Source organism: Cydia splendana, chromosome 3, assembly GCF_910591565.1.
Source record: "Cydia splendana chromosome 3, ilCydSple1.2, whole genome shotgun sequence".
Classification (NCBI taxonomy): Eukaryota; Metazoa; Arthropoda; class Insecta; order Lepidoptera; family Tortricidae; genus Cydia; species Cydia splendana.
Genome location: NC_085962.1, coordinates 12,826,671 through 12,843,545, shown reverse-complemented (window position 1 = coordinate 12,843,545; position 16,875 = coordinate 12,826,671). Strand labels below are relative to the sequence as shown.

Sequence of the window (16,875 nt, the reverse complement as noted above, 5' to 3'; positions counted from 1 at the left end):
ATTTGATCCACTTCCCGGTTTCCGATTGAGCTGAAATTTTGCATGCATGTATAAATCGGATGACAATGCAATATTATGGTACCATCGAGCTGATCTGATGATGGAGACAGGAGGTGGCCATAGGAACTCTGTGACGAAACAACGCAACCTAATTGTGTTAGGGGTTTTAAGAATTGTCTCGATGAGTAGTAGTTGTCTGTCGTCAGAATAGTACAGTCGGCAATAAAAGCTTGTACCAAAAATGAAATTTTTGCCAAAAACTTATTTATTGACATCAAGTACCTACATAAGCCATCAAACTGCTTTATTGTTTTTTAGTTTAAACCTAGTGTTACATGATAATTACTTTAAATCATTTATTTTACTATGATAATTAGTGTAATTGTAAATTTTATTAAGTTATTAAGTAACGTGTCCTGTATTATATGCTCTAGCAGGGTGTCATGTACCTACTAATATAAATAATAAATATTAAAATAAATTTCCATATTATGTGGCAGTTAGAATAATTACCTACCGGCAGCCGTTTCTAACTATCACCTTTTACTTAGTTGTATTTTCAAGGTGACATAAACCATAATAATATGATTAAACATTAAAGGCATAATATCTCATAAATATTAAAATAAATCATGTTATAAAGACGCAATAAACCCATACAAATAGGACCTAATAAGGAAATAAAAGACCATGGCATGGTCCAATTGGTTTGTATACAGGTGGTTGGTTTTTATATTGGTGGTTATTATAAAAAAAAATTCGCGATTTCGGAGTTGGTCCCATAGTTTGCAAAAGTTGCTCAGTATAATTCCAAAACCTCCCTGGCAACGGGAATGCACTTATTTTTTGGCCACCGTGTATATTAAGTAAATCTATAAAAAAGCGAATGCCGCTCCAGGGCGTGTCTGACGTTTGACATGTTTTATACATTACCCCCCAAACACTCCTACCACAAATTTGCCGGTCGCTACATGCGCGCGCGACAACCAGTCTCTCTGCGGCCGTTGTGCAAACAAGTGTTAAGATTTACTCGTAGGCAAAATGTGCGGGGAAATGGGAAAGGCGGTTCTGCGGGCGCTGACCGGCGCGCTGCTCTGTGGGCTCGTGTCGGACGCTGCATATTTGCAGGTACATATAACGAAACCTGAAATAGTTCATTATTTGTTTCATAAGGGGACAAAGTTATTGTTTAAACTCTCGTGATAATGTTGATACCCGAGCTAGCGAAAGATTCCAAAATGGAACCAAGAGCGTTGCGAGTGGTTCGAAAAGTGGAATCTTGAGCGTAGCGAGGGTTTCAAGGCGCGATGATTAAGCAGAAATTAAACACATTTTTTTTATCACACCAATGCGAGGAAGATACTAACTGTAGAACAATTAAATTAAAATTCAAATGAACGCTACCCTATTAAATATAAAATAATCACTTAAAAGTCAATTCTACCAGCCAACACGAGGAAGCAACTTAACTTAAAATGCAACTTTCTCAGCAGTTTTTGAAAAATAAAGTGAGCCTTACGAGCTGGTGTGGTGAAGAAATATAAGTACCTACTGCTTTTGTAATTCTAATAACTTTAGAGTAATAGTGGATTATGTCACAAGGGAGCGAATTGACATATTTACGGCGAGGGCATACATTTAATTCTAAACGAAGCGAAGGATTTCATAATAGAATCCCGAGAGTAGCGAGGTATTCTAAAGTAGAATCCTGAGCGTAGTGAGGGATTCAAGTGTGTTACGCCCAATCCAAAATGGAAACAATTTTGGCACGTGACTCGTACGTACCTACAGATAAACTCAAGTAAAGTTGTATTTAACTTTTACAGAATACCTATCCATTTAGAATGAGTACATACCAATCGCTAAAGGGTAAATTTTTGAAGAGGGTGTTTTTTCGACATTTGTATGGCAATTCATTATTTTTGAAAAATCTGATTTATAGTCGTCGTTTTAGGAAGGGTTCTTAACAACAAAAAATATACTGTTCGGACGTTTAAAGATCGACAATTGTATGGCACTATTTAGCCATTTGTAAGGCGCTTTTGACATGTATAAGGCATTTTTTTGACATTGAATGGCAGTATCAACATGTATATGCCACTATTTATTATTTTTGTTGCATTTATAAGACCCTGACGACATTTGTATGGCATCTTCTCGACATCTGTATGACACTATGTCGACATTTGTATGCCACAATTGACATTTTTACGGTCAAAATAGCCGTATAAATGTCGCCATACAAATGTCGCGACATGTCGCCAATAATATTTATAGCGACATTTCCTACACAATACAACCGATTCACTTATTTATTTTACTATATATTTTAACACTATATTTACAACTATTATTATAAAACAAACATTTTTATTTCAACTATGTACCAACGTATTAAGCGTCCATACAAATGTCATTGTGGTCGTACCAAAATATATCGAAAGAGATTCTTACCTGTTTTTAAATATTATAAACTGTTTCCGCGTGCACACTCGATGTCAATCGATGCCCAACTAACCGCACTATTGCATCGTAAATTTAATCTAACCGTTATTCAATAGACAAAGAAGATTATAGGGGGTATATTTAAGTCAGAACAAAACAGGTGCCGCGCGGGACAGCGATAAAAAGGCTTCCCTTGTTTTATTAAATAACGCATTAATTTATCAATATGATTAAATCAATTCTCTAGAAAATGCTCTTTATAAAAATACAAAGTTGTTTATAATACGTTGCCTACATCCAAATTTGTTTTTTTTTATTGCGCTATGCCGCCACTGGGACACGCGAAAAAGCGGCAAATTTCGCCGTTTTTGGAACTTCGAATGCGATTTTGTCAGAAACAAATAATATTTTAGCTACAGTTGTGCATGATTTTTAAAGCTTATAATACATTGAATGAAAATATATACATACCCAGTCTTATAGTCCTATGGACTTCGAGTTTTACCCGTGGGACAGCAAAAAATGCCTATTTGAAAATTGACCCTAAACCTATAGGTAGAATGATAGAATCTCGATAGCAACAGCCCAACGATTTTAACAAATATTAGCCAGACCGAACGGTTTCGATGACATGTTTGTTAGTCTAACGGCCCGATTCGGACAGTGTCTATAAGATGTCACAGCGATACGATTATGATCTGTCAGTGTCAAAAGGGTCATTTTTTGAACCGAACACGTCACTGACACTGACATATCAGTATCGTATCGCTGTGCCATCTTATAAGCTTTATTTGAACCGGGCCGTAAGACTGTGGCGAGCTGAAAGTCAATCAACTTGTTTTAATAATAGCTCGTGACATGGCGACTATGTTTAAAGACCACCACCATCTGGTCTATCATGAAAAATGATAATTTAATGTGCGAACTGTAAGTTTCCTTTTCCTTGCCTAGTTATAAATTTCTCCCGATGTTAATTACGTGGAGGGTAATGAACTAATGAACTAACGTACGGCAAAGGAGTATTTGAATTATGTAACTAAATCATATTATGAACCATATTATGGAAACTATCACCGGTAGGAAGAAGGACGCAACCAACATTTTTTTCTTTCAAACTGAGTTATTTATATTGTCGTGATCAGCAAACAAATCCGCACATATTAGATTTTTTTATTTTCTGTTATTATATTAGTAAGTTTTTATACAGTTACAGAAAAGTTTTAGTTTTCGGACTTTCAACAGGTATTCATTTTCTTGGTATCTTCTTCACGTCAATTGCGTCCTTCTTTCTACTGGCGGCAGTAAATATAGATTATAATATATTATAATAAATACTCACACATTATTTAACTCGTTGAATTGTGTATGATTATACTATTTCACTAATTTCGTACCAGCTTATAAATACAAAATGCAAGGCAGAATGGCAGACCAGTATTATTATAATCAAATCTTCTATCTTTTTTATTCAAATGTGATGAAAATATTAGGTAGGTATAACATGAGAAAAAGTCATTAAGGCCCTCTCAGGCTTTCATTTCAATATATTTAATAATTACTATTTTCATCACATAAACAAAAGTGAATATTCGAAGTTTCATAATAACTAGGTAATTTCAATGACATGAGTTTGGAAAAAGCATTGTTACATAGCGGCTGTCCACGCATGCGTAAGTAACTTGTAAGTGGATTCGGATTGGTAAGGGAATTGGAGCAGGATTCAGTTTGATCTCTATGTATGTACTTACCTACTTATTAAACAGGAGACATACTCGTAATGTACATATAAACAAGTACTAAATGCATATTTCAGTCAGATGTTGGTCTATGTATGATCTTTACCAGGGAGGGAGGGCCCATAGAAACAAACGCTCTTCAGTCCTATTTTAATAAGGCTTGTTAAATGAAGTCTGTAACAGGCTACACTAATTCATTCTTTTTTCATTTCATACAATGCGAAAAATGTTTAATAATATTTGTAAGTAGGTACATATTATTATGCAATAACAACAGTTAACAGTAAACGGGTCACTGAAGGCTCAAAGGAGTCCTGGCCAAGATGGGACACTGATGACAACACAGATTATGGAATGTATGGTGAAGAGGAAGCCCTCGTCAGACAGGTAATGAAGGACTTTGGAGCAGGTTACCTCGAACCAAAGGAATTCAAAACGCTCACTCCATCATTTGGATTATTTTGGATACATGAAGATGCTCGAACAAGCTCTTGCATAAAATATCCCGGGTCGAAGGGCATCCCAAATCTTTAAGATAGATAAGACATCGTGCAAAAAACATCAAAGTTATAACGCCATCAGTTTTAATACATGGAAACCCGTCCTATCCAAGGAATTCTGTATTGTATTGGATATCAATTAAAACTACCTACAATTAAAAGAAAAAGCAATGATTTTTATGACACATCAGAAAACTGCGATAAACTGGGATAAACTGCGGCCTCTTCCTGATTTGAACTTTTAACTGTCTTAACCATTATAAATCTGTATCGAATTAATTCTGTAGTGTTTTTAAATTTGTGGGTCGTAACCCAAAGGGCGTCGCGAACAATTTTCTTATCTCATGGGGGCCCGTCATAAAAAGTTTGAAAACACAGGATTAAAATATATGTACTTAATTAGAATCAGACAAACGACTATACATGCATTAAATGGTAATTTCAAATTAAAACTCACTATTGTACAAAGGGACGAGGCCCCTAATATTTTAAAAACTTTCACAAAAGCGATTCATAATTCGCAAACAGTAAACTTTTGGTAATTGCCGTTTAAATCAGAGTTATGGCAATTAAGCTCGGGATACACCGAGTATTTGAAGTCTCAATTGAGAGTAATAGGTACTAACTTTATATAAAATGGCCATTACAATAAGACAACCTAAAAAGTACATACATTTTCGCTAAAACATAAATTTTAATACAAAGTAACTATGGTTTCAATTACCAGGGTTGTCATAGGACTGTCATTATTGTCGAGATTCCATCCTTTGAATTCCTGTTGCGCTTTGTTTGATATGGACAATATTGCTTATTTTTTAATGTCGTCAGTACTGCCAATTGCGATTGCGAAAATACTCTTACTATAATGAATCTCTATCTACCAATACGATCAATCTCGACACGTGTTTCGCTTTTATAAAGATGCTTTCATAGCATACTGGTGATATTGATGACCCCATCTTAGGCCACAGAACTCTCTACCTATAAATAATAGGCATACAACTATTATCTATAAATACATATAGTCGGTCAAACAACTTTGTCAGTAGTAAAAGGCATGAAATTCAAATTGTTCATAGGACGATAACCCTTTGCACCTACATTTTTTATATGTGTCGCTTTTTTCTACTGACGGAAATGGGTTGACAGATTATAGTTGATAATTAGGTAACAAACATGTTGCTTAAGTGCAGAAACATCATGAAAATAAATTGTATCTTGCAGGCAAAAACCGTCTAAATACGTAAATTTTAGCGTTATTGAGTGAAATAAAAATCAAACTATGTCTAGTTACTGTGTGTGTGGCAAAATCTATGGAGCCACGGCAATTATTAGGTAGGTACATATTATACGGTGTGCGTCTGTAGTGTAACCAGAAAACTAACACCGGCATAACCCATCATTAATATGTCCCCTATGCGCAGGCGACCTTTAAATATCTAGTAGCAATAACTCTCTTCTCATAAGGGAGCACTAACTTTCGCAATTTTCTCTCCTCCCAGAGCCCTCAAAGGCAAATTACTGTTGGTTGAATTTACTCTGAATTTCGTACCAGAAGGCCTGTTTTTTAGTTCAATTTCTTTGATCAAGCTGTTCAAAGTGGAAATTGTTTCAAACTTGGAGTCGCTACAGAATTGGTATTCAGGGGTAATTTTACAAATTCTCACCTCGAACGAGGTTTTTTTTCACGCTTTCATTGAATTATGAGCGAGTGTCTGTTTGATCTCGGAAGTCGTTTTCATTAACCAGGAGTGAGTGTTTTTTAGAAGTGTATGAATCTTGAGAATATATTATTTATATTTATGTTGTAAGAGATGATGACAGATGAGTGGTTTGGTCTTTTATAGCCTGTTTTAGTCTTTTTAAACTCTGTCGTGGTATTTATACTAGTGGCTCTGTGAGCTGTAGACCTCGCGAGCAGAGCTTGAAATAACATGGTGCTAAGAGCTTTAAATACACCGTGTTTTTTTTGATTTCCGTTAATTTCAAGGGTGCATTCCTGAGCTTAAATCAAGTAACTTTCTCAAAGACACCGATGTTCTAATTAAGTCCATTTCGGAGATAATCCATAATTTATTTTTTTACTGTAAGGCCTCTACAAGCGTGTACAGTTGCCTTAGGGCCGGCTTACATATTGATTAGTGTTTAGAATGAGTTCATACATTTGCTACTAAACTTAAGTACAATCTCGGTCGATTGATGTACGAAATGACATTGATATGTCACAGATTTCAATTGTTTGGTTGAGTTAAATGTAATGCCCGTGTTACAACAACGCTATATGCTACATTTAATTACTTTTTAAACAAAAAAAAAACAAAAAAGAAAACAAAAAAAAAAATTTTTTTTTGAAAATTAACTATGCCATTTAGTTCTTATAAACGTACTTAACTATACCCCGAAGTTAACGGAATTCAATAAAAACACGGTGTATAGTAAATTAAAGAAAAACAATACGAAATTTATGTGTAAAAAAATACAAAAAGTTATAATATCCCAGCATACAATTACTGGGGATCGAACCCAGACCCTCTGTGCAAACAGAAAAAGCGAACGTTTACAAACTGAGCCAAATAGTTCTTAGATGGGTTGACGAAATTTAGCTACTCCTTCTCAAATTAAAATTAGTTAAAATTAAATATCTAAATACCGCCTAAACCAGCGATAATTTTTTTCTGCATTTTTTGCTATTAACTCTGTAAACATGTCTCAAAAAGAAAAAAGTCTTATGATATCGATACGACTATTTGTTTAGGCGCCAGGTATCACGACTCCGCCATTTTTAAAAATTTCCAAAAACCGGATTGACAAAAAAATTTTATTTAGTCATAAAATTCGGTCACAAAATTTCACGAGAATCGGTTAAGAATTGCGACCTGTAGAGGAGAACATCCGGACATACGAAAGCAAAATGCCCGAGTCAAAACGTAGACCTTCGCTTCGCTTCGGTCAATAAAACAAATAATTTGTACGTTTCTTTTAAGTTACACGTTATGCTTAAACGCCTGTTTACAAGACTGTTTACAATGTGTAAATAGGCTCTAATACTTGACAATGTAGGTATCTGAATTTAACTATAATATATTATTTTACCACGTCAGTTAAATGAAAAAGTTGCATTTTATTCACAAGACTGCCAAAGTAAGCTAATGCAAAATTTGAGTTGTTTCCTCATGTTGGCTGGTAGGATTAACATTTAAATGTTGATTTTGAATGATTACTCGTACTCTTATGTATTAGCGTTCATATGGATTTGATTTGGAATGTTTATAGTTAATTTTCCTCGCGTTAGTGTGGTGAAAATTCTTGTGTTACATTAGGTAGAAAAAATTGTTTAACCCTCGTAGTACATTGAAACCCTCGCAACGCTCAAGATTTCGCTTTTCGAACCACTCGATGCAATGGCATAAATAGGCGAGTCTTTAAAAGCAATCTCTTCCGTGTGAGTTTCAGTAGGTACCTTGTGAAATTTTGTGTTGGTAATAAAAATAAATAATATTTAATGATTTTATTTTAGTAGCACCTATATGTTGCTCGTTATATCACAAAATATAAAAAGAATACTGTTGTTATACTGATACTTTAGTATCAGTTCTAATTCAATTTATAATTTCTTTTAAAGTATTTTGCCTGTGATTAAAAACTTGTTAACATCATTTTCAAGCCCTCTTACACGGATTTCAAAGTTTCGAATAAAGAAACATCAACAAATAAGGCAGGAATCATTAGTTTAATTATTTAAGACGCTGAAGTTTGAAGTAATAAGTAAGAAAATTAAAAGTTTGTTAGCGTGTAATAAAATACTTACCCGCCATGAAGTTTTTCTGTGTTCTCACTTAGGGCAAGTTTAATATTAAACGTTGGTGGATATTAAGTTACGATTTTTTATACCTGACGTTAAAAACGAAGTTAGCATCCGCACTTCTGAGCTAGGTACTAAGTAATGCAATTATATATATTTTTATTCATGAGTGACTGTCATTCCTACTCACAGTCTTGGCCGTAAAATAATAATAATTTCGTATCAAATCAATAAAATAAAGCATCAAACTTTATTGAAATCATTAGAAATGTAAAATACTTAGGTATGACGTAGTTAATTAGGTATACTCTAACCATACAATTTGACATAGTAGAATAAAATAATAAAAATTACATTCGTTCCACAGTTCTAAAGTCGAATCGAGCAAGTATTATGAATTTTATATATATGTATATTTCCAAAGATCTAGTTATTTTAATAAACTGTGCCCTTGTACCCTTGTCATATAGGCTGTCCCTAAAATCAACACCAAGACTTAAAGTACTTATAGAACAGTTGATGGGCTACAAGATTAAGCAAATTCACCCTTAATGAAAATCTCTTTTTTTGAGATATCCTTTAAGTCTTGGCGTTGGTTTTAGGGACACCCGATATATCGAAAAGTACTCCAAAACGAGCCTGAGCGTTTGCGCAACGCCGGGCGGCCGTGAGGCGCGCGCGCAGGGCTTTTCGAAAGGTCTGTTTTGCAATTGTCTGGATGTAGGACTAGTTATTTAGAGGGATCAATTTCGCAATTTGTATTTATTAGCAAAAAAAAAAAACATATTTATGCTTTATTTATTTTTTATGGCCAGTATTTTAGTTCAAGTACACTGAGGACAAGACTATATATATTCCGTATAATTAAAGGTGCCTTTAAGACTCGTACTTTGTTGCAGTTGACACCTTGGTTTGTTGAGTTAGTTAAATACATGAATGTTTTACATTATAAGGTAAACGCAGCTATCAACGCCCCACCAAAAATCTGCAGGTATTGCCGACCTATTGAACTAATTAGATATGTTTTCGTTGCCTGAACTATTTCAGAGGTAGGTAGATAAACATCCAAAAGCGTTTGTTCCTTGAGTATTGGGTACTTTTACGTTAGTTTGAGTGGTAGTCCGAAAAAAAGATAAAATACGCGAATCAAGCCGCGGAAGGCGTGTACGCAAGTCTTGTCATACTGGCGCTTGTACCTTCAAGTAAGTAAGTGACTTTTCTGTTTAAGACACTTATTTTAACAATTGACTCCTGTACTTTACCTTTTATTACTAAATGTGTTCTTTCTATTGTAAATTCTTGATTTTGTATAACAATTTATTTAAAAAAAGTCATGTACAACCATAAAACATTAAATTTTAATTGGACGGGAATAGCTTCATTACTTTTAGTTGTAGCAGCTATCAACGACCCGTAAGTCGGTAATGACCTTAACATAAGGTTTAGTTTTTCTTCCTTTTATATTATTATATCATAACAAAACAATTATTTTAATGGACCCGTTTAAATTTAAATAATTATTCTTTTTAAAAATCTATTACCGACATACACGTTATTATCTAGTTTTCTTCTTTCAACGTTGTAAAATTACGCAAAGTTATGATATTTTTGGAGGACCGATGTTGTGTACTAACAAGATTCATTAATAACTTTTTATTACTTAAAACTGCGTGTTAGTGCTTACATCAACAATTTGACACATGACATCAATTTGATATATTTTATCAGATCATAATAAATTCAATTTGATTATTTCTTAAAGGTAAAATTATTGGTACTTATTGGTGGCAAAGAAGTGGTACCTACTATTTTGATTTTTTTTTAATAAAAAATAAAATAATATATAGATGCAAATATGTATTTGCATTTTTATTTTGTTTCATCACTGGCTGGGCACATACCTTCTCTTATACACGATCGGAATTAGCAGCTTAAAAATCGTTAATAACTTCACAGCCATTTTTATGGGTCGGTAATAGTAACAATCGAGTCAGTAACTTTATAAATTATTTTTTACATTTTAATCCTTTATTTATGTATAGGCAACTTAGTAATTACCTTTTACAAACATGATACTAGCATATAAAAATGGAAAAGTGAATTTGAGGGCAACCTGTATACTTAAAAACTATGGTCGAATTTAAAACTGCCTTAAGGGGGGCGTTAATACCTTCATTTACTTACCTTAAATTACCATAGTACTTCAAGCCAATCTCAATCAAAACTAATGAAACAAAAATAACGTTCACCAATAGAACTACAAAATTCTGTAGGTACGAGTACGATGCGAAGTTGCATAAAGCTGTTATACAGATAGACCCTCATTACGACTCTTATGGAACTAGTTCTGTTCGTATGAACTAGAAAGTTAATTGTGATACGTAACCATTATATAAGTAAGTCAATGTCGCCTTGTGATTTATATCTTGCCAGCTTAAATGTTGTTATTTCGTAATTTTTGATTTTAACTGATACATACGTTAAAAGTTAGCTTGGCTGGCAAATCAACTACAGGTGAATTTTAAACTTTAGCATACTAAAGTTTCGTATATTATTAATTTATTACAGTGTAAATAATATCGTAACAATAATGGTAAAGGTAACCATGTAAAGATTTGCTGATAAATAAAATGAACAAAACGAAAAACATCTATCATTGTAGGTACAGTCGAAAGTTTTAATTTATGACCCATTTTGTACCTTGTCACAGTGACAATAGTATGAGGTCTCTAGCGACTTTAATATTGATTGTCACTGTCACAAGGTACGAAATGGGTCATAAATTAATACTCTCGACCGTACCTATACTGTGACTTTAAAGTATCTACTGACGTTTTAGCATTTGTCTGAACACACAGAATATATAGTACGTTACGTGTGTCTAATGACCAGATATCGTCAATGCTGTAGCAATTTAGTGCGCCATTGTTGCGTTAAACTGCATGGTTACTATATATAGGCTGAAATCATTTTAGATGAAATAATTAATTACAATTAACTACAGTAATTTGGACCTACTGTCTGCTTCGGTGTTTTAATAACTTCTATCTACCTATCAATTAACCTCGATTGATAATTATTAATTACTTCTCTTTACTCTCTACGCTGTCTGGAAGTGACATGTACAGCGAACGAAATTGATGTTAGAACTGACAAAGCTGATCGAAATTGTAATTTGCTTGTCATCAACACCTGATATTAATTTACTGTTTTGCAAGCTGTTTGCAAGTATCGATTGTCTACCAATTCTTAAATTTACACTCAAAAATTCTATTCTCTAATTGGTCAGTCATAAAATGAACATAGCATTTGACTTTTCACTGAATACAATTACTACGTCGCCTTTGCGATCAATAAGTAGGTATATTTTCGAGTAATGACTACTTTCTTTATTAATTACATAATAGGCCAAATTACTTAGATATCACAATAAAAAATACAATCGTTAAAAATACTTAAGAACTAAGAAATATAACAATGATAAAATTTCATTGTTTTTACCTTTAATTCCGACGTTTCAGCCGAGTTGCACCAGCTGTGGTCACGGAAAGACTGACGTCCCAACAAATGTCAACGGAGTTATTAATAAAACACCACTAAACTACTCGAAATTAGTTGATAATAAAAAAACCGGCCAAGTGCGAGTAGGACATCTCACAATTTTTAACGATTTAAATTTTGTACGTGAAACGTAATTGAAAAACCCGAAATGGGTCGGATCGGATTAAAAGCCAAAATATATTACCTAATGGAAAAAAATATGGCGCGGTGCCTTATATCTCTGCAGCTATATGCATAGTTTTGATAGCGATGTTCAGGAAAGAAGTCATTACTTCGAATTGAATGTACCGCTGACAGAGATGGCGCTCATTTCGCGCTAGAAACGACGCATTCGGAACTAAAATAATCCTTATTCGTATTTATATTTAGTGATCTCATCATTACATACTGTATGCATTTAGAAAAGGCGCCGCGTAGGGCCAAAAGCTCGGAGTTTCCCCAAGTATTTTAATAGCGAAGACCGAAGAGAGAGCTGTATGAATGTAGTGTTCAAACACAGAACAATCAATCAATAATACAAGTACCATTGCGGCTGTTTGCCAGATACAGCCAGGTCGCATTTTTTTTTCTTCAGTCCGACTCACGCTTGAATATAAAGGCGCGCTTCTGGCCTTCGGTCCTACGCGGTGCTCGGCCTTCGGCCTTCGCAATTAAGATACTTAATTACTTAGACAAATATTCTGTGTTTAAGCATTTATATCCCGCAGCTCGGCCTTCGGCCTCGCGTGTAGGCGTGCCTCTCCCTTTTTTTTCAGGAAGCATGCATAAGTCGGAAGCTACGGGTCTTCGGCTCTACGCGGGGCTCGGCATTCGGTCATCGAATTCAGAGACTTGTACTATTGTTCTTTGTCTGAGCACTAACCTTCCGCAGGTCGCCTCGGCCGCGGGTAGGCACGCCTCTTTAGTAGGTTTTGGACCCTCGGCCGCGGCCCTACGTGAATCTGGGCCTTCGCAATAGCTATCTACACCACATTTCACGTAAACCATTGCGGCTGTATCTCTTAAACAGCCTAACCGCATTTTTATTCAAAAATCCGACTCATGCTTGACTGTAGATTTCTAATAGGTTTTCCTGTCATCTTAGGTAAAGAACTATTTTGTGTTTTTTTTTTTTTTCAAAATTTTAGACCTAGTAGTTGCGGATATAAAGGAAGGGGGGAATGGTCATTTTTTGCCTATTTTCTTAAATAACTTCCAACCCGTTTATTATAAAATTATTAAAAAAAAATATTTGACATTCTTATAATGAGCTCTTTCATTTAATATAACACGATATAGTTTGTAAAACTTTGTTTTTTATTTTTCTCATTTACCCCCCAAATGTGGCCACTATATTTAAAATTAATTTGTTGACGTTACTTGTCCGTCTTTGGGTCACAGACTTACATATGTGTACCAAATTTCAACTCGATTGGGCTAGTAGTTTCGCAGTAAATAGGCAGTGACAGACGGACAGACGGACGGACAGACAGACGCACGAGTGATCCTATAAGGGTCCCGTTTTTTCCTTTTGAGGTACGGAACCCTAAAAATGAAATTATGTCGCAGTAGACCCGTTTGTGTAATTTAATTAACTAAGAAATCTCTCAATAATAATACATTTTGTTTTCAGAGATACGAGCAGTACCCTATCCGTTACGAGCAAGCTGTATACCGCAAGCCCCTGCGCGAACATGAAAAGCCGCAAGACTTGCGCAACGTGCCTGGGATCCCTGGCGTGGACTACCCTATCTACCACGAAGTTCCTGAGACTGGGTTCTCTTGTGCACATGTGCCTGTACACCCTGGAATGTACGCAAATGTGGAGACTGGATGTCAGGTAAATATCTAAATAAACGTTGTTGTTTTAAATTACGATCAAGTGTACTGATGAAATTGTATAGATTTCGAATTTTAGGTATTCGTAATTCGATTTTTACATAGCTACATTTTAGCTACATCACTGTACCAAAAAAACACACACAGATCGTTAGTGGATAACCGTAAGCTAAAAAATACGCTGTGGAAACATCTAAATAATAACGTTAATACATAATTACTTTATGTTACATATAGCGAAATATAACAGCCGATGTGGTACCACCATAAGACTCTCCAGTATTTATTAAATCGCTGGTGCTGGTGAGATAAACTCAAAAACCCGACGCACGCATATAATATTTTAACGTGACGAATTTTAAATTTTATTCTTTCGCCATAGAAGCTTAATTAAATTGGAACCACGCCTAAAAAATTCTAGGCCTGTTTATACAAACAAAGCATCGTATTGCAATGGGCCTATGCAACTGGCCCCGGGCCACAGATTAATTATCCATTCGGACACAGCCCAGACACAAAAGGTCCAGCAAGTGCCTAGCCTGCGGGCACAGTTAACGGTTTAAAACAACATTGAACATTCGAGGGTTGGAACCAGACTTGTTGCCCCTTAAATAAGTTGCATTTATAATCTGGTTTATTTACTTAACGAACTAGAAATGAGAAATTGTGATGTAGGTAGTGTAAGAAGGTTTATTTATATGAAAGTATGTTACGAATTTTAACTACATATATGCACAATTTTATTGTACTCAAATGTTATTTTAAAGTACCTAATGTAATATTTTCCAAATAAATAAAGAAAAGAAAACCGACTACAAAGAACATAAAACTAATAATTTCGAAAATACCATGGCCCCATGCCATGATGAAAAAATATTTTGTGTGTCTATTTGCTGATTGAATTTTTATTTATATTATAACATGTAGGTATCATTTATAAGTAACTCTTAAACATACAAATTAGATACCGTGTTTTATGTTTGGTTCCGTTAATTTCAACATATTATCCTTAGTAAGTACTAACAGGCCTATTCGGATTTCGAGATAAGCACAAGATCTTGAGACGATTTAGAGATCAACTAGATCTACATTACATACCGACTAGATGTGACTTGGATATCTAAGTCATAACTTGTCGAAATCGTTCAAGAGGACCTCCAGAATCGCGGAAACGTCAAATTTGACATATCTATCTTACAAATATCTTTAAATTATCCGTATCGTAACTTGTTGAAGTCTAGTAGAAATCTAATTCATTTTCCGAATCGAGCCGTAGGTAGAGGTAAGACCTTTAAGAAGACGAAATGAGAAAGTCAATATTCTCAAATCCCTTATTTTTCGTGTAAGAATCAGATTTAAATATCGATGGAGGTTGCCATTGTCAAACAATTTTTCATTCAAAATAATGAATTAAAGATGGGTAAACAAAAAGTAAAATAATAATATTGCTTCCTAAATTCCCAGGCCTACCACGTGTGCCACGACGGGCGAGAAGGCCACCAAGGAGCATCTTTCCTCTGCACTAACGGAACCCTGTTCGATCAGGAGAAGTTCGCCTGCGACTGGTGGTATAATGTCGATTGTGGCCAGGCTATAGCACATTACAAGTGAGTGTATAAGCGTTTTTGATTAATTTTAATAAAATTTGCAAATATGGTTTATAATTAGAATGCTTTTTTATAAAATAACTTGGGGCTTTTTGTCATGTTTTTTTCTCATTTGAAGTCTTGATAAAAACTGTTCATCAGATCATAATTAAAATATAATCAGATTATATTTAAAATATTCGACAAAATGTCAAAGTTTATAGATTTCCATGAAACACACTTATCTCTAATACAATAGCTTTAATTCAGTGTGAGATATGTACCTCACAATTATGCAAGAAAATGTAATAAGTACATATCTAATTACACCTAGATTAAAGTTAGGTCTAACATCAGCATTGTTTTCAATTCTTTTATTATTTTTTCAGATTAAATGCAGATCCTCGTAAAAACCCTTACGTACCAAAACCTAAACACGAAGAAGAATTAGAACACGAAGGACCTCACGGCATTCCCTATAAAAGGATTTACCATTAAATTTATACTGTCATTTACATTCCTATTGCTTGCATCGTTCTACATTTTGGAATCTCAACAAAAAATCTCACCTAGCCCTATTAGGTAATAAAGGTGCACATAAATTTGACGAATTGCCTCAGGCACTAGTTTTTAACAAAAATATTGCTATCTGACTCCAAAATAAAAAAATACCTACTATTACTACTGCTCGTACCTACTATTGCCATTAATTCTATCAAAAATGTTTCATCATTGTAAGATTAGTACTTAGTTAAGTAGGTAGTAGGTAAGTTTAGGATTTTAAGATTACCATTCTCATGCATTAGGTTATTTATTTGCTTTGTCTTTTAAATTGTGATACGTCTAAATAAGAAATATAAATCAATTTTGTTAATAAATCTATGCCTATACCTTGTCTTTTATACTCAGTCACTGATTGGGTTGCTGATTTCGGAAAACTTTTATTTTGTATTGTTTACAGATGGAAATAAAATGCGTTTCCAGTTTAGTGTGCGTATTTTTTAAATCCTACTTTTTATCCGACTTCTGGATTATGATTTTAGCCTTTAGCCATCTCTGCCATATTGCTTTCAATTTAAATATGTACAAGCCCAATTTATTATACACTGTTTAATTTGACAGATCCCGGTACCCAATATTGGCTGTAAAAAACCTTAAAAATTTAAATAACATTAAACAAAAAAACAGACCATTTTCCTCTGCCTAATTTATGGATTGTATTTTTGCCAGAGGTAGAATAAACGCGGGCTGGACCTATTATCTTTACAACCGTAGGCGTTAATTTGAAAGAAATCCTTGTCACATAATTTTTTCTCAAGGATAGCTCTCTGATTACTTTTTATTTTTTTGTTAGACAAATGAAAATCTTAATTGACATCTCGGAATATTAAACAAACTTCTCCCAATGTTCGTGGCGATCGTGACGG

General features: G+C 34.3%; 1 protein-coding gene across 1 annotated transcript; it reads left to right on the top strand.

Moving 5' to 3' along the window:
* The first annotated feature begins 974 nt into the window (after positions 1-974).
* Positions 975-16,436, top strand: LOC134806893 (uncharacterized). Its single transcript, XM_063780316.1, has 4 exons — positions 975-1,128; positions 13,657-13,863; positions 15,327-15,469; positions 15,838-16,436. Exons 1-4 carry the CDS (start codon positions 1,042-1,044, stop codon positions 15,944-15,946), a joined length of 546 nt encoding a protein of 181 aa, XP_063636386.1. The 5' UTR covers positions 975-1,041; the 3' UTR covers positions 15,947-16,436.
* Positions 16,437-16,875: the final 439 nt, after the last annotated feature.

Bases quoted from the DNA above. Each gene is read 5' to 3' on its own strand.
- LOC134806893 (XM_063780316.1), top strand. From the start codon at position 1,042: ATGTGCGGGGAAATGGGAAAGGCGGTTCTGCGGGCGCTGACCGGCGCG. The intron at 1,129-13,656 runs GTACATATAACG...TTTTGTTTTCAG, and splicing joins CGGACGCTGCATATTTGCAG to AGATACGAGCAGTACCCTAT. The intron at 13,864-15,326 runs GTAAATATCTAA...CTAAATTCCCAG, and splicing joins ATGTGGAGACTGGATGTCAG to GCCTACCACGTGTGCCACGA.